This window comes from Podarcis melisellensis (assembly GCF_964234715.1).
Source record: "Podarcis melisellensis genome assembly, chromosome: 16".
In the NCBI taxonomy this organism is placed as follows: domain Eukaryota; kingdom Metazoa; phylum Chordata; class Lepidosauria; order Squamata; family Lacertidae; genus Podarcis; species Podarcis melisellensis.
The window spans coordinates 18,621,801-18,649,785 of record NC_138533.1 but is presented as its reverse complement, the minus strand read 5'-3'; the positions used below and the strand labels follow the sequence as shown (position 1 = coordinate 18,649,785).

At 48.2% G+C, this 27,985-nt stretch overlaps 1 protein-coding gene and 1 long non-coding RNA gene across 2 annotated transcripts; both read left to right on the top strand.

Annotated features, from left to right (window-relative positions):
• The first annotated feature begins 121 nt into the window (after positions 1 to 121).
• Positions 122 to 27,985, top strand: NCSTN (nicastrin). Its single transcript, XM_081892341.1, has 17 exons — positions 122 to 276; positions 4,630 to 4,734; positions 5,153 to 5,276; positions 6,745 to 6,863; positions 8,914 to 9,059; positions 9,788 to 9,938; positions 10,699 to 10,805; positions 12,000 to 12,152; positions 15,630 to 15,734; positions 17,053 to 17,124; positions 18,064 to 18,239; positions 22,599 to 22,701; positions 22,944 to 23,039; positions 24,149 to 24,236; positions 24,818 to 24,963; positions 25,618 to 25,833; positions 27,255 to 27,985. Exons 1-17 carry the CDS (start codon positions 171 to 173, stop codon positions 27,375 to 27,377), a joined length of 2,136 nt encoding a protein of 711 aa, XP_081748467.1. The 5' UTR covers positions 122 to 170; the 3' UTR covers positions 27,378 to 27,985.
• Positions 12,688 to 14,177, top strand: LOC309359164. Its single transcript, XR_014163753.1, has 2 exons — positions 12,688 to 12,813; positions 13,192 to 14,177. It is a non-coding gene; the product is annotated as an uncharacterized lncRNA (long non-coding RNA).

Genomic DNA, 27,985 nt, shown 5'->3' with positions numbered 1-27,985 from the left:
GAACCAGTCGCCGAGGAGGACAAAAACAGGAAGGGCGCGGCTGCCGCCTTAGACCATAGAGGTGGCCTACGACTAGACCGTCTCCCCCTCAGGTCGCTCGCTGTGGGGGAGCGGGGCAGAGCGTCTTCCATGAACCTCGAGAAGGAAAGGAAGCGGAAGCCGCCGGCAAGATGGCGGCCGTCGAGGAGGCGGAAGCGGCGACCAGCTGCGGGCGGATGATGAGGGAAACTGAAAGGTGGCTCCTCCGGGGGCTCCTTCTGTGCGCCTTGGCGGCAGGTAAGGCAGCATCCCCCCCCCCGCGAAACCTGGGTGGCGGAGGCGGTGGGACCCCCGGGTCCCTCGAAGGGGCGTTTCGTGCCTCTGCGGAGGCTCGCCAGAGCCCTAACCTGACCTTGTCTCAGAGGAGCTCGGGAGGGAGCCGCCTGAAAGCCGAGGGAAAGCAAAGGCCTCTCTTTCTCGGACAGGCGGGTGTTCCACAGGTGCGAAGTGTCGTCCATTGGTCACTAGAATCGCGGTGAAAGAGCAAATGTAGCTATTGGGTCTCTGGTGAAGCGGTAGGAAAACTCCCCCCCCCCCGTCCTAAACCATTTTCGGTAAAAGCTTCGTTGGGACCAACCCAAATGTCACGAAAGCGTGGGGCGCTTTTGAGTTCTCCAGCGTCCTTCACTAGGCAACACGTTGCAAAAAGAAGAAGAAAAGAAGTGCGTCTGTGTGTTAAAATTTAGGAAAAACATTAAGGGGGATGTTTTGGCCACGAGGTCAGCTTGTAGGCTTTGTTCCAAGACGGGAGTTGCAAGCAGAATAAGCCTCTCCCAGTTGGTACAGGATTCTGTAGTGGAGATGCAATAGTCGCTCCCTGTCTTTGGGGAAACGAAAGAAAAAAAGAACTGAAGTCTAGCTGGTAACCCAGATCAGTATTCCCATAAATTTGTGGGGAGGGGGGATGTCAGCTACTGCATCCTCGTCCCCAGACTCCCAGATGTATATAACTTTACATCTGTAATACCAGGGAGGGACTTTAGCCTGCAATCTGATATCATGGAACTCATTTCACAAGTTGATGACTTCATGCCTACAAGTTTTTTATTTTCTTGCTTTGCGGTAACCTCTAGCTGAGGGACTCTGCTGCTTGCCAAGCTTTGTGAGGATTTATGCCAGCAACTCATAGAATAGCAAACAAAAAAACAAAACAGTGCACAATGATTATTAAAATGGCTGGCTCATCAAGAAAGTTTAAACAGCTCCATAGGCCTGATGATATGAAAAGAGCTCTAAGAGATACCTGAGAGTCAATAGAAAACTTGTGGAATCTCTGCTGGAAAAATGTTATAGAGCATGGGACCTCCAACACCAAATGCCTGACTTCTAGTTGGAGTCAGTTGGGACTCTTAACATGAGGGAAACTAAAAATGATCGTGTCCATAGTTTATTATTTATTTACAAATGCAATACAATGAACATTAAAATCAGTTAGAATGATAAAAATCAGAAAATTCACTTAAAATGCCTGCTGGAAAAAAGTCTTCAGTGGGTGCTGGTACTTTGGTGGTGATGGCTTCCTGCCCTCAGCTGGTAATGAGTTCCATAAAATTGGGGCCACAATACTAAGTAAGTGGTTGTTGGTGGATATGAGTTGCGCACTGAGCATATGGACTGAATACTAAGTCCATTAAAAAAGCAAAAAAAATATGTGTGTGTTTGTGAAAGCCTGTTGGGCATCTGTAATACAGGTACAACTAATATTGATCACGTCAATAGTTTATTAAAAAAAATTGACCACATATAGAAACACAAGGCATTGAAAAGTAAAATGGGTTAAAATCAGGAAATTCAGTCAAATTGTCTACTGGAATAAAGTATTCAGTAGGCACCGGAAGTTCAACAAGGAGGGGGTCAAACTGACTTCAGCTAGAAGGGAATTCCATAAAATTAGGCCACAGTATTGAATGCATGGCTCCTGGTGGAACTGAGCCATGGGGGACTAACAGCTATTCCCCTGGAGATTGGACAAGGATACAAGAGATTATGTATCAGACTAACCTCAACAACATAAAAGTGATTGCTTCCATGGCTCAAAATGGGTTTCAGATGAAGACAAACAGGGGAAGTTCAGCCCTGTTGATTCTCCCAGGTATCTTAGTAGTTTTCAGTTCCATTTACCATAATTTCCTGCTGTGATGGCCACATGTCTTTCTTCTCTTTAGTGGTTCCATTCCTTTTTGAAAGCAGTTGATGCTTGGAGATTGCTGTTTTGCACAGTCGCCTTTGACTTCTCAGATACCACAAATTTCCATGTGGTCTTGCATAGTTCTTAATATCTAAATAAAATCTTGAGTCAAATCGCCAGTATGCTGTCCTCCCATTATTTACTTTCAAGGAGGCCATGGAAGTAATAAACAGGTATCTGTAGTTAATTTTACAGTAGATGAAGGTTAACAAACCTATACTTAATCTAGACTGGACACTAGTACTATGAGGGACTAGGAGAGATCGTTGAACCTGTTCTGGATGGGAATGCCGCCCTCTTGAAAGAGCAGGTTATACAGTGTAGGAGACTCCTTCATCCTTACTTTTCCTGGATGCCCAGATGGTGACAGTTGCTAGGAGTGTCTTTTTATCAGCTTTGCCTATGTCCTTTCTCTAAGAAGACCAACTCACATTCAGTCAACCATGCGTCAATTACTTCCAGATTGGACTTTGAAGACAATGATAGAAAACCATTCAGTTGCTTTAAATTTCTACCTGCATCATGCAGCTGTTAAAAATAGAAGAGCAAGATCTGTAAGCAGAGGTGGTAGAGCTTCACAGCTTTTTTCTGTGCTTAGTATCATATTCCGGGAGACTATGACATAGGATGGCTGGAAGGAAGGAGCATCCCTGTTCAGGGAAGTTTTTAACGTGTGATATTTTATTGTATTTTTGGTTTTATGGAAGCCGCCCAGAGTGGCTGGGGAGGCCCAGCCAGATGGGCGGGGTATAAATAATAAATTATTATTATTATTATTATTATGATACTGGATGTGTGTAAAGGAAACCCTGAAGTGCAGTGTTGGGGGAGAAGGGATCCAGCTGAGGTTTTTCTAGCCTCAACCAATTTGAGAAGCAGCAGAAAATCTTTCTGCCTTGGAAGTGAAAGGAAAGATAAGTCAGTGAAAGTTGGCTTCATAATGGGCTGAACTTAAACAAGTATAATTTATTAAATTAGCAGGTGTCCCTAATAGGATAGGAGGTTGCCGTAGTAAATGAATGAGCAAAAGATGGATGGGGATTGAGGGATGGAGATACTGTTAGTCACATGCTTTTGGTGAATGTAGCAATTGTATCATGGTTTAGTTGTTTTGCACATGACGTGAAGAATGTTCAAGGCTTGGGTTGTGTTTGCTGCTTCACTTTTTCATTTGTGTACAGTGCCATGGGATGGGAAAAATTGTTTAATCAGTTCATTAGCAGCAGTGAATGGGTGCCAGTTGCAAATAGGGGAGCTCGGCAGATTCAGATTTTACTTGCGCTTACTGAATGCAAATAAAATAAACATGCTAAGTTAGTTTACTCTTTAGGTTTCCGCATCAGAAAACTTTCTAATGCAACCTGATTTTTTTAAAAAATGCAAGTTATCCTAATTTGCATAAGAGAAATTTCCATTTTGGAGTTTTCCAGGAAAAAAATCCCTGATTACTTGTTGGATTGGGGATGGGGCATGTTTGCAATACTTTGAGGATCTGTTGGTTGCTGATTGGGGAGTTGTGAAAGAGGGCTTCAAGACTCCACAATGCCATCTCATTGACTGCTGGCTCTGAGTCGCTGAGATAAAACAGGCAAAGGGGAGAAGGGTTATTCCATCCCTCAGTCCGTCTGCTTGATCGGCATTGATTTTTCCCTAGCCTGCTATGAGTTCCGCAGTCTGCATTTCCATACTGGCTTGGGGAGGAGGCTGCTTCCTTCTCTCTGCAGCCCACATGGAAATTAGTCTTAGCAGGCAAGTCTCTTACATGGATTTATTTACAAGGTCATTCATAGTTTGTGACAGAGTGGAGATTTGAATCCAGGTCTCTCTGGTGCTCTAAAGACTGTGCCACACACACAACTGTGAGGCGCAGCCAGTACTTAAAATGGCCTAGGGGTAGCCAACATAGCGTTCCTCAGACGCTTCAGGCCAATACTACCATCAACCGCACCCAGTGCTTGGTGGTGATGGGAGTTTTGATCCAGAACATTTGGAGGTTGCTATGTTGGCTACTCCTGAGCCACACAATTTCAGTGAGCTGTCAAGGAAATGAGAGCAGCCCTTGAGTGGGGACTGCAGAGAGGCTGCCAATTGGATGGCTTCCTAGCAGAGATACTGTACTAGTGGATTTCCAGCATCAGTATGAGGTGGGACTAGATGGCCTATAACAGGCATTGGCAAACTTGGCCCTCCAGATGTTTTGGGACTACAACTCCCATGATCCCTAGCTAACAGGACCAGTGGTCAGGGATGATAGGAATTGTAGTCTCAAAGCATCTGGAGGGCCGAGTTTGCCTATGCCTTGCCTATAAGGTCCCTCCCAACTCTGTGGTTAAGCCGGTATAGTTGAGGCCAGATTGGGATCTTTACATCTGTGGTTTTTCTCTCTCTCTCTCTCTCCACAGGTGCAGGCTGGTGCAACTCTGTTGAGAGGAAAATCTACATCCCACTGAACAGGACGGCATCGTGTGTCCGCCTCCTGAACGCTACTCATCAAGTTGGCTGCCAGTGTGAGTGTATCCCATTCTAATGAATTTTTGCCTGGGAGAGAAAGTGGAGCTACATCACCTGGACCGCATCTACTCAGCCACAAATTTGTCAGTCGGCAGGTGACATTTTAGATAAAAGTAACTGATGTATATTTGTGGTGTTTTAGAGTTGAAGAGGACAGCCCCTGCTGGGTGGGGTTGCAATCTGAAATTCATCATGGGAGGAACAAGCAGAGGAAGGGGAAGCAGGAGTAAACTGGGGAAGAAGTGGTAGTTATTTCAGTTTCATGTACTTAGTTTTATTTACAGCACAGCTTAGAAGCTAGCTTGGGGGCGGGGGGCGAGTTCAGTGCAATTACCAAGCAACAGAAAACGAAACACCCAAGGGAGCTATCTGGTGAGGATGTTGCATTAGGGACCTCTTCCTTTCTCATGGCAGCCTCTTTGAATGGAGACACCGGAGTCATCCATGTAGTGGAGAAGAAATCTGACCTGAACTGGGTGCTGAAGGATGGGCCACATGCCCCTTACATGGTGCTGCTAGATGGATATCTTTTCACCGGGTAATGAACCATTCCCCCTTGCCACTGCCCCCACAAAAAGTGCCTAACTTATTTATTGTGCTTGTACCACTTGTTTCTGTTAGAAAATCTCAGAGCAGCCCCTGGGCTGGAAGGAACCATGAGGGTCATGTAGTTCAGCCTCCTTCAATGCAGAAATCTTTTGCCCAACATGGGGCTTCAGCAGTGTTTCCGCCATGTGTGCCTTCCACCTGTTCTTGGGTCTGTGGCAGAGTTGATGCTCAACTGATCAGTTTCAGCAGATCTTGCAGTGTCATGCAAGATGTTTCACATCTTCTCTCCCCCTCGCCTGCTTCCAACCCCTTCTTTTCGCAGCTTAGCTTTTCCTGTTCTCAACTGTCATTGCGTTGAGTTTGTTTTTAGGTTTGTCTGTGTGATCTTGCATGGTACCAGATCTCATTTAATAATGTGAGTTTTGGGCTGTCTGGGCTGGAGCTCAGGGGTAGAACAGCTGCTTTGCATGCAGAAGGGTCCTAGGTTCAGTCCCAAGCATGTGCAGATTGGGTGTATCTCCCTTGACTCCTGCTTGAAACTCTAGGGAGGCAAAGCATGTTATGGCAGGCAGTGCTGAGCTACATCATTGCTCTTCGTCTGCTTAGTTAGGACCAAATACCTGATTGCGGCCTGATCTAACGTGAGTTGCAACAGCAGCACTACCACTATGCAGATAGATGGCAAAAAAAAAGAAAAGAAAAGAACTGGTTCTCCAATGCATGATTAGGTTTAAAGGTGTGTCTGAAATGGTTGGAAGACTGCTGAGGCAGAGGGACAGATGAAACTGGCTCAGTAAAATTCAGCTTCCTGTGTTATTCCTGTACCACATAGACAGTTGTGGTCATGTGAATATCCTGTGATAGGCAACGTGGTATTTCTTGTGGGAGTAGCTGAAAAAAAAGGACTTGGCGTAGAAATTTCTCACAGCACACACTCTTTAGATTCTCAAGGGACTGTGTGTGTAAGCAAGAGTGAGTGTGTGTGTGTGTGTGGAGTGGCCCTTGGGCCAAAGAAAATGGGGGGTGCAGAAAAGGGTGGTGTGGTTGAAGAGTTCATGCCAGTATGGGTGATGGGAAGGAGAGAGTTAATGATTAAACTCTTTTTCATTAGGAAAAATAAATGAATGAAGATGGTTTATCAGGACCAGATGGCATTTAACACCCAAGTGCAGCCTTGACTTCCTGTCATTCTGCAAAGCATTAAATAGATAAGGAGGAAGTTACGCATTCCAGTTACTTAAAATTGCTTCTCCCTGTGAGGGGGGAACAGAATGTGGCTAAACTCTCTCTCCTTTTATGATTTGTTACACGCGATACCATGGTTTTTGTTTGAAGTCTCCCCTTTTGTGCTTGGCTACTTAAGTGCTGTAGGCAGGCGATAACTAGCTAAAATTTTAAAACAGCCCCCGCCCCCCTGGAAGGTCTGTTCATCATTTTTGTGTTTCTTTTCTCGACAGTGATGTAATGCAGCAGCTGAAGGGCAGCTCCCGCATCTCTGGCCTCGCTGTAGCCATCTCCAAACCCAGTCTCTACACAGGATTCTCTCCTGGTTTACGATGCCCCAACGATGGCTTTGGTAAGGAAGGAGCTGGGTGGCGGTGGGGAGAGAGACTTGCCTGTGGGCTACGCTAATTTGTGGAGAAGGACTTCTTCCTGCTGCAAGTCCTCTGAAGGGCTCACATGGGTTCATACTGGACAGGATGGGGAAAACAGCAGCATTTGGCTGGCTAGATTTCCAGCCAGATACCTTGACTAGCCTTACCTAATGTCATTATAGTGCTTTCTTTCTATAGTGCTTTCCAGCCTTTGTCAACCTGGTGTATAGATGTTTTGGACTAAAAGTCGCATTGTCCTCAGTTAGAACAGCCACATGATGCTGGGGTTGATGGGAAGTGTGTAGACTTATTGCAATCTCGAATCAGCATCATCACTGTAGGTGTGATGAGCATGAGAAGGGAGAGGCTTATCTTAAGGCAGAACTAAGCTCTGAACTAAGAATTTCTTGCTTAAAAGGCTCAGCCTCTTAGGCAATTCTTTTTCTCTTCTTATTCCATTCGCCTTCATCTCCATGGCATCTGAGCATACTTTCCCCCCTGTCTTTTCTCCCAGTTTTTCCTCTTGCCCTCTTGTCCCAATATTCAATTCCTCTTTCCTGTGCAGTGGTACCTCATTTTAGATACGCTTCAGGTTACATACACTTCAGGTTACAGACTCTGCTAACTTAGAAATATTACCTTGGGTTAAAAACTTTGCTTCAGGATGAGAACAGAAATTATGTTCCAGCGGCGCGGCGGCAGCGGGAGGCCCCATTATCTAAACTGGTGCTTCAGGTTAAAAACAGTTTCAGGTTAAGAACGGACCTCCGGAACAAATTAAGTTATTAACCCGAGGTACCACTGTAGTTCGCTGCCTCCTCCAGTTAACAGGAGATTTAAGCCTTTTGCCAAAGTAAACACCAATGAGGGCAGGGTTGCAGATGCAGCACAGCCCAGGCAAACCACAGAGAATCAGTCTAGGTCCTGATATTATCCAGAGGCAAAGTCTGGCAACAGCCCAGGGTCAGTGTCACAGGGAGTTCAGACAAAGTAACGAGATAGCAAGGCAGGGATATTAGAACTGGAGAGCAGGAGCCAGAAGCCTGTGTTGTTCCCAGCAGCTGAAAGGCTCAGGAGGGAGACTTTATATACCCCAACCTCCTAAACATACCCTAAAACAGCTACTGGGAGTGAATGTTGACAATGGGGCAACATCACAGTCTTGGTTGTGTGCTTTTGGCACTGCCATTCTCAAGGACTTGAGGGGGGGCAGCTGTACCTCCTCCTCTGACCGTTTTAAAGGTAAAGGTAAAGGTACCCCTGCCCGTACGGGCCAGTCTTGACAGACTCTGGGGTTGTGTGCCCATCTCACTTAAGAGGCCAGGGGCCAGCGCTGTCCGGAGACACTTCCGGGTCACGTGGCCAGCGTGACATCGCTGCTCTGGTGAGCCAGAGCCGCACACGGAAACGCCGTTTACCTTCCCGCTGGTAAGCGGTCCCTATTTATCTACTTGCACCCGGAGGTGCTTTCGAACTGCTAGGTTGGCAGGCGCTGGGACCGAGCAGCGGGAGCGCACCCCGCCGCAGGGATTCGAACCGCTGACCTTTCGATCGGCAAGTCCTAGGAGCTGAGGCTTTAACCCACAGCACCACCTGCGTGTGGTTCTTAAATCCAGAAAGTCTCTCAAAGGGATCCTCAGCATTGGATCTGGGGGACTTTGCTTGTTCCTCAAGGTTATTGACCTGCAGGTCACCCTCTAAAGGCTTCATGCCTGGTACCAGGTCAGGGATAGGCATGACACCCGGCCCCTGTCCCCTCCTGATCCTCTGTCACTAGATAGTTTCACCCACCCTGTCCTATTCTAGGAGCAGCTTACCCAACAGCAGCCAGGGACACTTTTTTTCTTGAGACACTAGGGCAGCTGGGACTGTCGCTGCAAGAGGCTTAACAATCAGCACCAGAAAATGTCTTGGTACATCACAATACAGACGGCTTTTTACTAGACAGTCCTTTTCGAGGCGACATGGGTATTTCCTTCTGAACGAGAATGATTCAGCAGTGCCTTGACTCTTCCCACTTTTTTCCTTCAGGTGTCTACAACAGCAGCTATGGCCCTGAATACGCTCACTGCAACATGACCGTGTGGAACCCCCTTGGCAGCGGCCTTTCCTACATGGATTTTGGTTTCCCCATCTTCCTCCTTCAAGATGAGAATGAAACAGAGGTCATTAAGAAGGTACTGCAGGGGAGGGGGGCAACCTAGTCAAGATGGGTGTGGTACAACTAATAAAATTGGTGATGTTATTAATGTTCACAGCAGTCTTCTTTCCTATGGAGAGAAATAGTGAAGGAAAGGCAATCTTTTGCCTTTGATTTCCCTCTTCCTTCAGTAGCTCACTGTGCTTCCCCCATCCCAAATCAGCTCCAGAAGATCACAGCCCTCTGCTGGAGATGCAATGAGGTCGAGGGTATGTTCTTTCATATGTGGTGGACCTGTAAAAGGGTAAAAGAGTATTGGGAAATAATTTATAATGAGTAGAAAAAAGTGTTTAAAAGTACTTTCTCCAAAAAACCAGAATCCTTTTTGCTGGGGATAATTCAGATGGAAATTCCCAGGTGTCAAAAAAGTTTATTTATGTACGCTACTACTGCGGCCCATGTTTTGTTAGCCCCAAAATGGAAAACGAGCGAGGTCCCAACTAACGAAGAATGGCAACTTAAACTGATTGAATATGCGCAGATTGCGGACCTAACTTGCAGCCCTCTGGAACAGCATGGGATGTGGCATGGGATTTTTGCATGACATTAAATAGGGGGGAAATGTCTCCCTGCCTCTGTCCACAGAAGACTGTGTTGGAGCAAAGAGCCTCCTGTGAGCAAAGGGAAACCATGAAATACAACTGTAAGGAACACATGCAAATGAGTCTGATGAAGTGTCCCACCTTCTCTGTTTCCCTCCTCTAGTGCTACCAAACCTACAACCTCCCTGCCAACGGCTCCGACCCGCAATACCCGCTGTGTGCCATGCAGCTGTCCTCCCACATGCACGCCGTGACCAGCACCGTCACGTGCATGCGGCGCAGTGCCATCCAGAGCACCTTCAGCCTCAACCCAGGTGAGACAACAGGGCCGGTGTGGGGGGAAGCGTCCCAAGACGAGGCTGACAACCGCCAAGCTGTGCGTCAGGAAATTCGGGGCAGCGCGGTTGAAGGAAGATACTAGCAGACTGAAAGGTGCTCTGAGGAGGGTGGCAAAAATGGCAAAGGGCCTGCAAGCCCCGTGAGGAAAGGGTTAAGGAGTTGCGCACGTTCAGCCTAGGGAAGAAATGTTGAGAGGCAATGTGATACAGCCACCTTCAAATATACGACAAGCTGTCTCTTAGAAGATGGAGCAGATTTGTTTTCTGTTGCTCTAGGGAGGCAGGTTCTCAAGCTCACTGACACCATGCATATTTTGCATGTAGAAGTGTATTGGACAAGCTGATGTTTTGGACTACAACTCCCATCAGCCCCAGTCCCAGTCAGTGTGACTCTGCTGGCTGGGGCTGATGGGAGTTGGAGTTCAAAGCATCTGCAGGGCACCAGGTTGGGGAGGGCTGATGCCGAAAATTCTGGATTCAGGTGGTGGTGGTGTTTTAAAAGGGGGGTGGGGATCCTGGCTGCATTAAGTTGGATAAGACTTCGATCTCGTTTCTCCCAGCTAGACGTCAAATATAGTTTCAAATGGTTGTTTCAAAGCTGCTTTGAGGGGTGACACCACAAAGACAGGCCGCAGCACATGGTGGGGGGGTCAGTCAGTCTTCCCAGGCCAAGGAATGACCAGCCAGTTTGTGCTCCTTGGCGCTTTGTTGAGGTCACTTTCTCCCTCCGCTCCAGAGGTCGTCTGTGACCCTCTCAAAGATTACAACGTGTGGAGTACAGTGAAGCCCATCAACGAGTCCGAGAAGCTGGACCCGGACAGTGTCATCATTGCTTCCAGTCGGGTAGGTGTTGCACACGTGGAGGCGGGGGGCTCTTCTTGCTTAGAGCAGAATCACAGCCCTGATTGGCTGCCCCTTGTGTCAGCTATGAATTGGCTCATTCCCCCCACCCCGTTCTCAAAACTCAGCTCTTGCACAGTACTGACTGGTAGGGAGCAGAAGGATTTTCTCATGTGACGTTGGGTTGTAACTACACGGAATTCTAGCAGTTATGTAAAATGGATTATTGTGTAGATTGGGCAAAATCAAGTTTCAAATTGGAAATTGTTGTTAAACATGGTCCGTATACAGATAACACCCATTAAAGTAATTTAAACGGGCCGCTTTGGGTTTAAAATGAGAAATCATTATTTCCTAAATACTACATCACTTTGGGAATCCACAGTATGACCCTTTAAAAGATGTTTCCTTAAAAACGTAAAAACTGTCACCTTCTATGAAATTGTTCTTCTGTTTATTATAGACAGAATTTATAGGCTGCCTTTCAGGGAATAACCTTTATTTTTATTTAGTGGAATTTCCAGCTTAACACAAAAATAGATTGTGTGTGATTGTAAGACATCAAATTAATGAAAGGTTGAATTGAATATAGTAAAATAGCTCAGAATCTCTGAATCCAGCTGCAGGAAAACACTGCAGGAAAAACCTCTTAAGAGGTCAACTGTTGTCAGTCACAAATGTCTTTTGTTCAAAGAGCATAAAAAATGAACAATGGCTCAACTTTCCCATTCTCACAAATGCATTTGCAGTTCCATAGTTGTTGATGCCTCACACTCTGTGTGGTGTTTGTTCTTAGAGGAAATGTGCCTTAATGTTAAATAAGATTCACAACTATGCGGATGCTTTAGTTTGACTTTCAAATATATTGATTAGCTGGTCCTTGCAACAGTATCGGGAAGCCATCTCCACTCCCCTGTTTCAAGTGCCAAATATATGTTGGGAGCTGATAAACATACCAGGGGAGAGGGAGGTAAGACACAACAATTAAGGAGTCTGTCTGCCCTAAACACAATGGCCGGTGAGGGGTTGTTGTGGCAGGTTTCAAGGCTCCTGCCTAAGATTTCCTACCCCTGCTTTAAAGATTAAAGCCAGCACTTTGAATTGCCCTTGGAGACCCAAAGGATGCATGCAGTCAGGGCAATGGAAACGATGAATTTTTGGACCTTCCTGACTCACTCTCTCTCTTGCTTCTGGCAGATGGACAGCCACTCTTTCTTCTGGAATGTGGCCCCTGGGGCAGAGAGTGCCGTGGCGTCTTTTGTGACTCTCTTGGCAGCAGCCGAAGCCATCCACAAGATCCCTGGAGTTCAGACCTTGCCGAAAAACATCATGTTTGTTTTCTTCCAGGGGGTAAGGTCAGGTCTTGTTTTTTCATGGCAAGGAAAGGAAGGAGCTTCCCTTCAGAAGGGCCCGGGTCCAGGCCCCAGCAGCTTAAGTTTGGCAGGAAAGGGCAGTGATAGGAGGCCTGCTTTCCATGCAGAAGGTCCCAGGTTCAATCCCCGAGGGCATCTCCAGGTGTGGTTGAGAGACACTCCTGTCTGAAATCCTGGAGAGCCCCTGCCAGTCAGTGTAGGCAGCACTGAGCTAGATGGACCAAGGACCTGGCTCTGTATAAGGCTGTTTCCTATATTCCTAAAGGCCCTTCTGGCCTTGGAGACAGTGTTAGAAATTCCCCAGGTGCGTTTTGCGACCGGCGTGGGTTCAGTTGTGACCCCGTGGAGATCTCTGGATGCCAGGTTGGCAACTGACTTCCATCTAGCTGGCCCTGCCAGCTTTCTTAGGTAAGCAGAAGAGCTTATTCACTGTGTTTATGTCCCACCTTTTCCTCCAAGGAGTCCATGGTTCACCCCCCACTCCTCAGTTAAACCCTACAACAGCCCTGTGACTGGCCCAAGGGCACCCAGTGAGCTTCATGACTGTGTGGGGATCTGAACCCTCATCTCCCAGGTCCTAGTCCGATACACTGGCTTCCTAGAGTACTACTGCTATGGGGCAGCTGTATAAATTAAAGGTAAAGGTAAAGGTACCCCTGCCCGTACGGGCCAGTCTTGACAGACTCTGGGGTTGTGCGCCCATCTCACTTAAGAGGCCAGGGGCCAGCGCTGTCCGGAGACACTTCTGGGTCACATGGCCAGTGTGACATCGCTGCTCTGGTGAGCCAGAGCTGCACACGGAAACGCCGTTTACCTTCCCGCTGGTAAGCGGTCCCTATTTATCTACTTGCACCCGGAGGTGCTTTCGAACTGCTAGGTTGGCAGGCGCTGGGACAGAGCAGCGGGAGCGCACCCCGCAGCAGGGATTCGAACCGCCGACCTTTCGATCGGCAAGTCCTAGGCGCTGAGGCTTTAACCCACAGCGCCACCTGTGTCCCTGTGTATAAATTAAGTAGGTAAATAAAGATGGGGAGAGCAAAATGTCACTTAGAGTAGGATCTAAAATATTTTCCATGAAGCTTGAATTCTGGATTGTTTTTAATGTGTTGTAAACTATCTTGAGTTTTATTCTTTAAAATAGAAAAGCAGTATAGGAATGAAAAAAAATATCGTCATCATCATCAAATTTCATTGTAAAAAGACACCTAGACATTCCATTGTGGTGACCGTAATCTGGGTTTAAGATGCCATTTGGCAGTTAGTTTATTTATCCAAGTTTCTAACACTGCTTGGGAGAGCTGCTGCCAGTCAGTGTAGCCAATACTGAGCTAGATGGACCAAGGATAATCAGACTCAGGGTATGGCAGCTTCCGATGTACTTCAGGCTGAAAGAGCGCTCCCAGTTTCTGCGTTGGGAATAGGAATCGCATTGGTGGCCTTTGTTATTCTCAGCTGGAAAACGTAGCCATTGAGCCCTGGAATAAATGTATTTATCCCCAGAGAAACGAATGATCAGTGAGGCAGATGTACCCAAGCCCAGCCCCTCCAGGGAATTAGCCAGCGATGTGGATTTTGCAGAAAATGTTCTGATGCTCTTAATCTGTTGGGATCTGATCTAGCATGTTTGCTTTGACTGATATTTAGTAATCAAGAACTAAAATGTATGTCAACTTAATTTTAATGCATTGCATAAATTTCTCCGTAAAAGTTTTTGTAGTGAAAATCATTGCAGCTGAAACACTCAGGAAAAGAAAATTCAATAGAGCACATTTAATTCAGTTGAAACGTAATTCGAAGGATGGCATTCAGTGATAGTCATACTTGGAGCAAACCCACTGATATTGGCGAGCCCATGAATTTCGGTTGCTCTACTCTCAGTATGACTTGCTTGGAGTGCTTTTGGTTGGACATAAATTTTGTTGGGATCTTTATTAGTGTTTTAGGACCTGGTAACTCAGTATCATAGATACTTCCTTACTTTGTTATATTTTTTTTAATAAAAGGCATTTAAAACTGCATACTAACTGAAGACAAAGAAGCAGCAAAGCTAGGGAAAACTGTTGCCCGAGCCCCCAGGCAGCTCCACCAGTTAGAGCTGAGATTGTGCAGAACTAGATGGACCAATGATCTGACTTGGCAAAAGAACAATCCCTGGCCTCTCCCTTTAAAATGGTTCTGGAAAGCCACTCCCAATTGGAGGGCAGCCCTCTGTGTGGTGCTGGGGAGCATAACTCAGTGGTAGAACATTTGCTATACACAGAGAGAGCTTCAGGTTCAGTCCCCAACCGTAATATCTTGGAATGGCAACCAAAAGATCCAGGAAGCTGCTAATAAGTTGAAATGAAAGTACATGGTTCTCTCTATTGAGGCTTCTTTCCTGGGTAGACTTTTGTAGCTTCCTTTTCCCCTTTCAGTCTGGGGAAGGGGAGATTTTTCCCTTGGCTGGGATTTAGCTGGCCAAGAATGGTGGAAACCAGGTTGGGTGTTAACATCAACGCGTGTTCGAATCTTAACATTAGCCCTGATGGATCAGGCATGGGGTGTATGTGTGGTAAGGTCCACCTATCCCGGCATCTTCTCACCAGCAGCAACAGCCAACCAGATACTCCTCAGGAAGTGCCAGAGCACAGCAGGAAGGCCGGCTCTAACTCTTTGTCCCCCAGCAACGGGTATGCGGAGGCCCCGCTGCCTCCGAACATAAAACATCACATGGAAAGGATTAAAAATATATGCACACTCTGGAGCAAACCAGTTTTAATTTCTGGGAGCTGGCAGCTGTGTGAAGCCAAGAGGATATTTGGAAGGGGAGGGGGCAGATGCGAGAGGGGGGGAACCGATGGTTAGCAGCTGATGTTCCCCTCCAGGCATCAACATCGAAGGGCCTCATTTGCTCAGCGCTGTCAACTTTGCAGTGGCTTCCAAAGTCCTGTGATGTCTCCATATGATCTCCCCACCCAGTGGGGGAGCAGTGGGAGGGGAAGGGCTGAGAATTGGCAATGAGGACCTCCCTCCAAAGCCTGCAGAATTAGCTGTTGGGAAACCAGTAGTTTTGATGCAGTATCTGGCACTGTTAGGCTGTTCAAAATACTTCGCACAATAGACTTTACAATGATCCCGCAAGGTAGGTTGGTGTTGTTACCTGCTGCGCTGCATATTCGGGGGGGGGGGGAAGGACAGTACCTTAATTGTGGTTAAGAGACTGAGCTGTGAACCTAGAAGCTCCAGTTCAGATCTGCCATATAGTTGGCCTCTGGTAAACCCCCTCCTTCCCTCTCTCTACCACCTGCAAGATGGGTGTGTAAATACGAGCCTGATTTCAAGGTGGTTGCTGCAGCAGTGCCCATGTGCTCTATAATAAATGCTGCATCTTCTTCCAATCATTATGGTTGCAGCTGAGGCTGGGTGGCCAAAGCTTGCTTTGTGACCGTTTTTGAATTTGCCTTCCCCTCTCAAGGAGACCTTTGATTACATCGGCAGCTCACGGATGGTTTATGACATGCAGAATGGCCACTTCCCAGTCAAGCTGGAAAACATCCATTCCTTTCTGGAGCTGAGTCAGGTAGGGAAGTTCAGTTCAGTTCTTCCTCTGCTATAAACTCAGTGGCTTTTCCTTCTCCATCTTGCTGCAATGTTTACCCACTTCCATGTCCCAGAGTGTGGATTCTGCATTTCTAGGCATACGGGTGCCAACTATTATTAATTTGCGGAGCAGGGAAGGATTTCTTGATTTTATTGTTTTACCTTTTTGAGGGTTGTCGTCGTTTCCACAGTCAAGCAGTGTATAAATGCATTTAAGTAAATAAGAAAACAAAAGGACCAGAGAATATGAGGTCTGCAACATGAGAAAGCTCTGACACAAATTGTGGCAGCGGGTGTCTCGCATCTGACCTGCATCTCACACAGCAAAGACAAAAAAAATATGATTTCTTCCTTACACTTCGCCCACCCCCAAAGGCCTTCCAGTGTGTCACATCTGTCAGAAACATCCTGATTTATAGTTTGCTAACATCAAGGGCAGTCTGTCTTCATGCAGGCTGGAGTTCAGGTCCACCTGCCTGCAGGGGGCTTACTGTCAATCCCTGAAGCCCCTTGGCCCCATTCCCCCTTCTCCTCCAGCCCTCCCTCCCTTTCATTTGGCCCCGTGTTTCTCTCCATCTCTCAAATAACTGTTCATTGGTTATTTAAAGGCATGCAGGGTTCCCAAGGCATGTGTGAAGGGACATAATGCCGTAGTCTTGCAATGATGTACCTGTGTCCTGGGAGTGGCAGGACGGGAAGTCACTTGGGGACATGCACATCCCAGCTCGGCCGCCTTGCGTTCCAGCACAGAGGAAAGGCAGGATGCAAACAGTCCAGGTGGAAGGACGAGGCAACTGAGCTGAAGGCCATGTTGTTCTCGAGGCCAAAGTGACCACCTAAAGCAGGGCTGGCTTAACTAGGCTACTCCCTTTTTTTAAAAAAATAGAAGCTTCCAAGCTCCACCAATGGGTATTTAAATTTGCGAAGCAAGAGTTTAAACCCAGGAGCTCGGAACATAATTAAGAAGTGCTCATTGATTCTGAGAGCTTTCTCTTGCTCAGTCCAGAGTGGCACTTAAGGGCCTCTAGTCCAAAATTCTTTGCAAACAGTGGTGCTAGATAAGCCGTTGAGAGTGGCCGTTTGCTTCTCCCACTCTGGAGGGTAAAAAAACCAACTCTCTTTTCCTGCCCAGACAGCAAACCCTCACCATTTGTATTTCCATCTGTTAGGCCCTGTTTCAGCTCCTGTTGGTCAGGCTTTCTTGGGGGGGGGGGTCTTTCTGCCTGCTTCCCAGACAGCCTAAGTTACCACTATACTGCTGCCACCAAGTGGGATGACGGGTGCTCCTTCTGTTGCAGGTTGCGCTGATGGATAACTTCGATCTGTGGATGCACACAGATCCTGTATCGCAGAAGAACCACTCTACAGAGGTAAGGGTGCAATATGCTCTTTTTTTGGTTCTCGGGTGGCGCTGAGGGGCAATTAGGCTGTGCAGGGTGGGGTGGGGACCTGCTTTGTTCTCCTGCCAGGCCACTGCCTTCCGCAATCATCCCCAAAGCATTGCCTGCTTTGCTCTTGACGTCTGTGTGGCCATGTTGGTCAAAGGGCAAAAGCTCTGCCTCATGCTCTGGTTGTCTTTCCCCTCAGCTGCGGCCGTCTCCTTTTGTCTGGCCTTCCTCTGTCTTGCCTTCATCCCCCGCATGCCTGTCCATTGGTTCACCCCTCTCCGAACACCAGACATGCAATGCCTCCTGGCTTCCTGCCTGTGCCTGAACCCAGCACAAGCACCTTGGTCCTTGCCTTCGGAGCCCACTGTGGCCTTGCCCTGTTTGGCCTTTTACCCTTGGCACCCAGGAGGTCCCCTGTGTCTTCAAAAGACTCCACCCTTGTTCCCATGCCTCTGAAAACAGTTGCATGATGCCAAATCTCCCGTTTCCTTGTAATCCCTTTCCCCCCTGAAGCCTTAGACTTGGCCCATTGGTCCTCACCACGTCCTGAAACAAAGTCTGTGCAATGGAACTGAATTGTGTCCCGTGTCCAAAGTTTGCATTGTAAGCCCATGCGGCAGGGACTTGTCCTTTTAGACCTGCGAGACCTCCAGTCATGCTATATAAATGACAGTTCCATCATGTCAACGTGTCTGGTTTTGCAGTTGCTAAATTGGGTGAGCGGAGGCCGTTCTCCAGTTCTAAGCTGCAGCAGACAGCTTGCGTTTGCTTTGCTGCTGCTGTTGTCAAGTCGGGTTTATTTATGTAGCTTTTTCCTTGCAAATGCTGCACCTCAAGTCGGGTTTGCAACAAATGCATCTTCATAACCATAAGGTGGTCTCAAAAAGGAATGTTGTCACCGGCCTCCTCCTTACTTCTTAGGAAAGCGTTCAGAACATGGTGCAGACCTTGAAAAACAGCAGCGGAGATACCAACATCACCATGCAAGTGATTGGCGCCTCCCAGCCCCTCCCTCCGTCCTCCTTCCAGCGATTCCTGCGGGCCAGGCAGATCCCTGGCGTGGTGCTGGCCGATCACCGCTCCACCTTCAGGAACCGGTAAGCGGCCCAATGAGCCCTGCCCTTCACATTGGCTGCAAACTGTTCATGTTGGGAGGGTTGGCTAGGGAATGTCTTAAAGAGAGTTGCGGCAGTTGCTGTGTGCAAGAGCTACTTTCCTAAAGCTCTTCCTTCTCCCACCCTGGTGCATTCCCAATGAGTTTTGCAGCACTTGCTCAGTCCAGAATTCTGTTCGTCCAGTTCAGGTTTCCAGCCCTCCAGAAACCCCTGCTGCCTACTTCTCTTCACAGGCTGCCTTGCTGAAAACCCTCGGCAGCCTGGGAAACCTTCATTTCTTAGTTCAGAGGCAGGGCCGTACCTTAGCAGCACCAAGGATGTAGGCTCGGGGTGTGTGCTTAAAAATCACACCTCTGCACTTTGGTTCAGAGTGGCTAGGAGCCTCACCTGCCCATCCATGTGTTCAGGTAGGTGGACCATGTGTAAGAGAAGGAAGGGAGGCAAAGCAGAACACACCCAACCCCATGGCTGCGAAGTCATCACTGACAGAGCGCAAAAGGCAACAAAAAGCAAACTTTCTCAGTTTCCAGTCCATGGCCTCTCCAAGCTTCAAAGGCACCAATACATCATCGTTCCAGGGGCACAAGGGACGGGGGGCACCAATACAGCTGCTTGCCAAGGGTGCAAGGGAGCCTGGATACACCTTTGTCCGGAGGCCCTGGTCATGATGCTTCACACAGACTCCTAATTCTTCCTGCAAGCCATTCGCTTTTTCCAAAGAGTGGCCCATGGGCAGCCCAAAGTGCATTTTGCAATGCAGACAGAATAGGAGTGTCTGTTTCTAGCTCGGGCTTGTTAGCCAGCTGCCGCCTTTCATGGCTTTAGCCTTGCCGCAGTAGTATATCCTCTGGTAACCTCATGCTTGCAGTGTGCTATACTTGGGGCTGCCCCTGACAGTCCATAGGCTGCCTCTGGTGCGGAATGTGGCTGCCAGACTGTTGGCTGGTGCTGCAGAATGGAATCTTGTTCCATGGGAAGGGATGGTGCATCTCTGTGGATACCTGTGCTCTGCATGAAGAAGGCCACAGGTTGAACCTGCGGCATCTCCACGCTGCGAATATCCTCTGAAGAGTCTGTGTCAGCTGCCAATCAGGGTGAATAACACTGAGCTAGTGGACCAGTGGTCTGTTTCAATATAAAGCAGCTTCCTATATTCCAACGTTAATCACTAATACAAGCTGTACTGCCTGCCTCTTCACTACCAAACCCATTGTAAGGTGTTCACCATGGTGTATAAAGCCCTACAGGGCTTGTGATCCAAGTGTTTGAAAGAACGCCTCTCCCATTCCCTGTCAACCTTGGGCCTTAAGATCAGTGTGGGAAGCCCAGCTTGTAGTTCCATGGACTGCTTTGGTTAGCGATGCAGTAACACAAGAGCAGGGCCTTTTCTGTCACAACTCCCTCAGTTCATTTCCTCCACCTCCCAATTACAAGGCCTCTAACATCACATGAAGGCATGTGCTTCCCCCGTTTCAGGCCTTGGGAGACAACTATCGAACGGATCTTTTAAAGCCAGATTAGTTATCGATTTTATGTTACGTTGATATGTAGCCTATATGGCCATATATTATCTGTTTTTCAGCATCACAATATATTGCCCGTTAAACATCACGATAAACAAATATATCACGATGTCTGATATAAGGATGGAGCTATGTAGAGGCATTGGCTGGCTTCACGGTTTCCCCTACATAGCGATTTTTGCATAGCACACACACACACGCATAATGATTCGCAATATATTGCCAGATCAGTAATTATAAAGCCGATATTGCAATATGAAAATCAAACCAGTTTGGGATGATATATTGTTATATCGCTGAGCCCTCGTAGCCTACTAATATCCTGTTGTGCATTGCTGTGAGAACCTTTCGGTTATAAATACAATAAATAATAACCCACCCAGTATAAAGCGGCGGAGAGACTCCAGAATAAAGTTGAAGTTATTTAGCAGGTTCTCAGGCAGAGCTGGGCCATAGTGTTCAAGATCCAAAAGAGAGATGTAATGTTAAACAAGAGAGTCTCTCCTTCCCTTTCTCTATCTTGAAGCACCTCTTTTTCCCTACTAGTGAAAGTTGCAGACTTCTTTTTTAAAAAAATCCTGTGCCATAGGGCTGCATGGAAATGGGGCGAGATCCTGCCCATTGGTCAGCTCTGTTCTGCATAGCGGACTCACCTGCTGGGAAGCTGCACAGCTTCCAAACAGGTTGAAGAAGAGTCTTTGCAAAACCCTTTTCTGACAGTAGCCAGTAGAGGGGGTTATGGCCACCCCTTTGCACGAGGAGTGAGAGGGCTGGGGGTGGGCGAGAATGCTGGGAAGAGCATAGCAGTTGTGTTTTGGGGGAGGCAGAGGGAGCAGACGTGTGCTATGTAATTAAAGAGGCACAGCATAATTGTTCTGACAGCCACGAGAAATCCAGTTTTGTACCGCAATGTTTTCCTGCAGCTGGCTGGCAGCCAGAGGTTAGCAAACAGCAATTGAGCGTTCAGGGAGGGCCTCATCTGTTCTTCAAGGACTGCTTTAAAACAAAAACAAACATGGGAAGGAGTATGTTTGTGGTGGCCTGAGGAAATCCAGCTGTTGCAGGCACCGGGCTCTACCCTGGGCCCTTCAGCCTGTGCCGTGCGCACCCAAACGTATGGTTGCCATGTTCTTTCCCAACCCTTAACAAGAGACCCCTGGGAAAGGAGGAAAAACCCTCCCCGTTTGGCTCCCAGTTCGTCACAAGAATGTAAGAAGAGCCTGCTGGATCTGGCCAAAGGGGGCCCATCTAGTCCAGCATCCTGTTCTCACAGTGGCCAACGTGATGCCTGTAGGAAACCTGCAAGCAGGACCTGAGCACCAGAGCCCTCTCCCCTCCTGTGGCTTCCAGTAGCTGGTATTCAGAAGCATTGCTGCTTCCAGTGGTGGAGGCAGAGCACAGCCATTGTGGCTAGTTGTCCTCCATGAATTTGCCCAATTCTCTTTTGATGCCATCCAAGTGGGTGTCCATCGCTGCCTACTGTGGCAGAAAGTTCCATAGCTTAACTATGTGCTGCATGAAGTAGGACTTCCGTTTATCGGTTGTGGATCTGGCAGGCTGGTCAGCAGCTTCTGCCCAGGTGTGTGTTGAACCCGCATGCAGTTTCTGCTACCACCTTGCCTTTGCTCTGCCTTGATGCCCTCCCTGAATCATCCATCCACTTTGCTCTTAAAGCCATGGAAGGTTGGCTGCATCCCCATGCCCAGAACCTGCCTCCCTGGTGCCATAGCGAAGGGACAAGGCAGGCAGCCTCCTAGTTGGGAATTTGTTCACTGAGCAGAAACCGTTCTCTCACAGCCTCCTTCAAAATGGGCAGAATGGTTGCAGAGAGGTGGTTCAACGGCTTAGGCAGTATGATGTGGCCCGGAGTGCTTTTGCAAGGCTTCAGTTGCTGAGCCCGTTTCTGAAGAGGCAGCAAATCTGGTCATTGTATTTCAGATTAGAATTGCAGAGATACAACTGGTTGGTTGGGTGGGTTGTTTTTTTGCGGGGGTGTGTGTGTATGAGCACCCATAGCATGCCCCTTTTGCCAGCTTCAGGGATCTAAGTCAAGCCAAGATCATGGACTCCTCCTTTTCTTTTCTTTTCTCTCCTCCCTCTTTTCTTTACCTCTGCTAAAGCTTATTATTTATATATTATTTGTGGCCCTCCAGCACAACCAACTACCCAGCTTCCTTTGCCCCACTCGGAAAGCGTCAGCCTTTCTGCTAGAACAGAGTTTCCCAAACTTGGGTCTCCATTTGTTTTTGGACTACAATTCCCATAATCCCTGACCACTGGTCCTGCTAGCTAAGGATGATGGGAGTTGTAATCCCAAAACAGCCCCAAGTTTGGGAAGCCCTGTGCTAGAGCGTTCTGCCAGTGGCCCTGTGCCTCTTTTTGTCGGCAGCTGACTCTGCCCACGTCCAGGTCTGGCCTCTTGAATTCATGCTCTTTTGGGTAGTGGGGATGGGTAGGAGCTGTTCCTTTTGCCCCACCCCCTGTGTTTTGGCCTTCACCCTCTCAAGGTTTGCCGGCATCCTTAAGCAGGTTAGCGAAACTTCTTCAGAAGCGTGTTCCCGGTGCGAGTTGCATGGACTTCTCTTCTCCCTCCCGCCCCTGCCAATAAACGGCCTTGAGCTCATCAAACAGGCAAAGCTGCAGAAGGGCCAAGTTAATTACAAAGCCTCATTAAACGCTTTGAGAAGGAAGGGGGCAGGAGGCTGGATTCCCCCCCCTCTCCTCCCCCAGGAGAAGCCTCCTGGCACCTGCTCCAGACACCGCCTGCTCTCGAGGGCCCCATTGTGCCCTCGCCAACCTGCCTTCTCCTCTCTTCCAGCTACTACCAAAGCATCTACGACACATCGGAGAACATTCAGATGAACTACCCGGAGGGACTGAGCCCAGAGGAAATGCTGAATTATGTGACGGACACGGCTAAGGTTCAGTGTGCTGTGACGTGGCGGGGGGCGGGGAGCAGCTCCCATCTGTCCTTCCAAAGACTTGAGAAGGGGGAGGGAAGAGAGAGTCATCGTAACTTCGCATTGTCTTGAGCTCTCGGTGGTTGTCATAGAGACATGCCAACAGCGCACAGGCAGGAGGGTGGCTGGCCTTTGCGCCATGCACTCACCAAACTTGCCCGTCTCGTATTAACCTGGAGCCCCTCTTCCTCCCTTTCCTACAGTCCCTGGCAGATGTGGCCACTGTGGTTGCCCGCACACTCTACCAACTTGCAGGAGGAAGTGGCAACACCTCAACTGTTCGGGCAGATCCGGCAACGGTACGAGCAGACAGGGGTCCAGGGCCCTGGCACCAGGCCTGAGATCTGGCCTTTCCCCCCCTTCTGTCTGTGTGTTTGTGCGCGCGTGTGCATGCATGCGTGTATGTGTGTCCCTCTCCATGTTGCATCAACAGAACATGCATTGCTTCATTTCCCTGAACCAACCAGCTTCACCACCACAATCACTTTTTTTGGGGGGGGGTCCTTTCCCCTCATCCGGACTGAAGCCATGTGGATGGTGCTCTGACCACCAATGACTAGCACAGAGCAACCCCACCTTGTTCAGTTGCACCAATCAGTCTCATTTGGATGGAATGTGTGCTTTGTGGAATTTCTTCTGATATTATTATTATTATTATTATTATTATTATTATTATTATTATTATTATTATTTGTACCCTGCCCATCTCACTGAGTTCCTCCAGCCACTCTGGGCAGCTTCCAACGTATATAAAAAATATAATAAAACATCAGACATTAAAAGGCTGTCTTCACATGTCTTCTAAAGGTTATATAGTTACTCATGTCCTTGCCATCTGACGGGAGGGCGTTCCACAGGGCAGGTGCCACTACCGAGAAGGCCCTCTGCCTGGTTCCCTGTAGCTTCACTTCTCACAGTGAAGGAACTGCCTGGAGCCCTTCTGTGCTGGACCTCAGCATCCGGGCTGAACAATGGGGATGGAGACGCTCCTTCAGTTAGTTAGGCAGGAAGGGGTCAGGTGCCTACATCTCCCCCTACCAAAAAAGATTCCCATCTCCATAATTTCTGAGCAGCCCCACCCTGCTGTTAGTCCACCAGGCAAGCATTGCCTTTCAAGCCTGCCTCTGCAGCCGTTGGGACAGGTTGGAAACATCCCTTTTGCTTTTTTCATGGGTAGGCTTACTAAATTCCTCACCATTCTCCTCTACAGATATGAAGTCCAGTAAGACAGCCTCCTTCCAGTTCTGGTTAGGCAAAAGGGCAGGTCCCCAATAAGCACATGGTGAGCTTCCTGGCTGAACCCAGGTCTCCCAGTGAGCCAGCCCAGCCTTTTCTGTCTGCTTCTGAGTGGCCCCAACTCAGCGTTCTGCACTTGAGGCCCTGACTCAATGCTTTGTCCTCTTTCCAGGTCACACGCATGCTGTACGGCTTCCTAATCCAAGCAAACAACCCCTGGTTCCAGGCGATCATGAAGGCAGAGCTCAAATCCTTTCTGGGTAAAGTTGGTCTGGGTTGCACATGAAGTGAAGAGAAAAGTTTTTCCTCCCTTGTAATACTAAAACTCGGCAGCACCCAATGAAGCTGCATGTTGGGAGGTTTCGGGTAAAATAAAGTAGTACTTCCACACAGTGCGGAGTTAAAAGTGTCGCTGGATTTAGCAATGGGCTCAAAAGGGATGTAGATGAATTCTTGGAGGGTGAGGCTATCAGGGGCTGCTAGCCATGAGAACTGCGTCCTGCCCTCAGGATCTGAATGCCAGCCACTGGGAATCACAGGTTATGAGAGTACTGTCATACTCAGGTCCTACTTGCAGGCTTTCCATAGTCATGTTGGATAGTTCTGTTCGTAGAGCATGCATCTCGGTTGTGGGTTTGAGCCCCACGTTGAGCAAAAGATTCCTGAGTTGCAAGGGGTTGGGCTAGATGACCCTTGTGGTCCCTTCCAACAGCCACAAGAATGGGATGCTGCGCTAGGTGGGCCTTTGGGGTGGGCAATGCTGACTTCAGGGCCTGGTGCCTCTACCTGCCCAGCCCCTCTTGAAACCTTTCCCTCCTCTCCCGCCCCAATTTCCTCCCAGGAAACGGACCCCTCCAGTACTACATCGCTGTGAATAACCCCGTGAACTCCACCTACATTGTCCAGTACGTCTTGGCCAACCTCACAGGCACCCGGCAGGAGAACGTGACCAAGGAGCAGTGCCAGGAGCTCAACAAGAACTCCAAAGTGAGTTTGCTCATCCCACTCTTTTTCGAGATGCAACATATTATTCTGCTGCCTGCAGCACTTTTGATTATATTACTTTTGCATTTGTGTCTCACCCTTGTGGTTCAAGTTAACTGTATTGTTGATCTACCTTGGGCTCTACTAAGGAGAAGTGGAATAATAGCAATAAACACGCGCATAGCAATAAACACGTGCGGCCATCCCAAATCAGTACAGTGGTACCTCGGGTTACATACGCTTCAGGTTACAGACTCCGCTAACCCAGAATAGTGCTTCAGGTTAAGAACTTTGCTTCAAGATGAGAACAGAAATCGTGCTCCGGCAGTGCAGCAGCAGCAGGAGGCCCCATTAGCTAAAGTGGTGCTTCAGGTTAAGAACAGTTTCAGGTTAAGAACGGACCTCCGGAATGAATTAAGTACTTAACATGAGGTACCACTGTAGGTTTGTAAGAACTCCTGTAAGCGACAAGCCCAGACATCAGGCTTCACAGAGAGCACATTTTGACCATTTCAACAACATCAAAAACCCACCTTGTTCAGAAAGTCCCAGACCCCCAGCTTCGCAGCAACACTCTTTGACAGTTTTAGGAGTCCACCTTTGGCTGGAACTTGCACCTGAGTCTCTGCTTCCATTACCCCTGTGTTCTCTCCACAGCTTTACGACTACTCTTGGGTGCAGGGTGCCCCATACCCAAATGCCACATCCCCCCGACAGCCGTACTGTGTCATGTCAACGGTCCGCTTCAGCCAGGCTTCCTCCCCGGCATTTGAGCTCCAGCAGTGGGGCTCCACTGAGTACTCCACGTGGACAGAGAGCCGCTGGAAGGAGCTCCACGCCCGGATCTTCCTCGTGGCCAGCAAGCAGCTTGAGGTGAGTCCTTGGGCCCAGCTGGAGGGCCTGGTAGCAAAGTGGTTCTTTGCTGAAGGAGCAGAAAGCAGAGCTTGGACCCAGACCTCTCTGGACATCTCAACAGTTTGGGGGCTCATGAGGCTTGAGCCCAGGTCCCATATCTGTGCAGAGGAGGTGGCAGAGCATGCACTTCATATGCAGAAAGTCAGGCTATGATTTCTCATATTAAAGGGATCTCTTGGGCAGGGAAGAGCAACTGCCAGTTAGAGTAGGATGGATGGACCAAAGTGTCATGCGTCCCAAAGAGGCATCGTGGAGCGGCTGGTCAAATCAGGATGGGGAGGGCGGTGGGAGCAGCCTGTCGAAGAGGCAACTAAGGTAGTTAACACTACACAAATCCTAAGATGGTTAGATAGCACCTTGTACACCTCCTTCCAGCAACTCTTGCAGCCATGCTGATGCCAAATGCATTGCTCTGCTTTCCTTTGGACTATAAGAGTGAGACCTCCACACACACTGCCCAGGCTTGCACCCCAGAGAGGTCATTTCAGAATTGCAAATGCAGCAATTTGACTTCACCCCGAGAGATGCAATCCATTGGCACTCAAGAGAGATGGATGCCCACATAAATTCCCATCTAACGGGATCCAAAGGTGTGTGCTACTTGTTGGATCATCTTCTCAGCATCTGAACCCTTTTTGCCTGTGTCCTGATTTCAGCATTAAAGGTTCCAGCAGAAACTGTATGCCAAGACAGACAGCCCTTAATCCACTGGTGAGAGCCAGGACACACATGGAAGACAGTTTGCTGCAAAATTTGGAATTCTGGGTAGCAGTAGCCACCCCTATTTTGCATGCAGAAGGAGTAGGGGTCAATCCCTGGGATTTCCAGTTGGAAGCATCTGGGGCAGCATTGCTGGGCGAGGCTTCTGCTTTGGAGAGCTGGTCAAGGCAGACTCTGAATAAGGCAGCCCAGCAGAGGTCAGAGGTCATATCTCTAGGGAGGCCAATGGACAGGGCAAGCTGGATTTCTGCCATCTGTAAAAAAATGTGCTAATAGGCAAAAGCAGGGAAAATTGTGCAGAATTCATTCTGGATTCTGCTGATGGTGGAACTGTTGTCCTGCTGCCCCTCTGGCTACTGAGATTTCAGCAGGCATGTCCTCCTTTCAAGCCATGAAGACTAGCTCCTTCACTTAAAAAAAAATCACATCTGAGTCTTTTGGGGAATAAAATTCTGCTCTCCTGTGGAATTCCCTCTGTGAATCCCCTCCCAATAGATTTACTCTCCTCATGTCCCAAGAGATGCACTCCCGATTTCAAAGATGCTCCACCCCCTCCAAAAATAAATAAATTCCAAGAGTTGCTTTTGGGCTCCAGGGCTTTGGCCACAGCATTCTTTCTTCTAACAGTCGTTTGTTCTGCCTTCTCATTCTCTCCGCAGATCATCACGCTTATCGTGGGCATCGCTATTCTGATTGTCTCGTTCGTCGTCACCTACTTCATCAACGCCAAAGCAGATGTGCTTTTCACCAACCCAGGAGACTCGGGAGCCGTGGCGTATTGAACTCCTAGCACTCAAAGCCGGGCGAGACAGAGAACGAACTTTGGGATTGCTGGTAGAACAACACTGGAGCCTCTTCTTCCCTGATTGATGTGGATTGTGGCACTGAAAGGAATCTCACTTCTCTCCCCTCCCCACCGCCACCTCCCCTAAAACAATCTTGTACTGAAAGAAGATGCTGGCGATACAGAGATGATGATTTTTCTTCTTCTTCCTGCAGAGGAGATATTTGGCCAGATGTCTTTAAACTTCAGAGAAGATACCTTTCCTGCGAGGGCACCTGCTACACACTTCTGTGAGAATAGGTGGTCAGATACAGGGGGAAATCTTCTCCAGGGGTCTGTGCAGACGAGAGGGTTTTCCTCAGTCTCTTTTGTTCTCCCTTTCCCTTTTTTATTATTTTAAAGATCCAGGTTACCTAAAAAGATATTCTCAAATCATTTGGTCTGTATGTGTATCAAGATGCAAATAAAAGAGGGAGATCAGGAGGCTGGAAAGGGGGAATTGGGTGTAAAATATTTCTTTTTTTAAAAAAAAAAGAATTGGAATTTTTTTGTACATATTCTATAAATAGCTTGGTTTAATTAAAAAAAAAATACTTGCGAATTAAA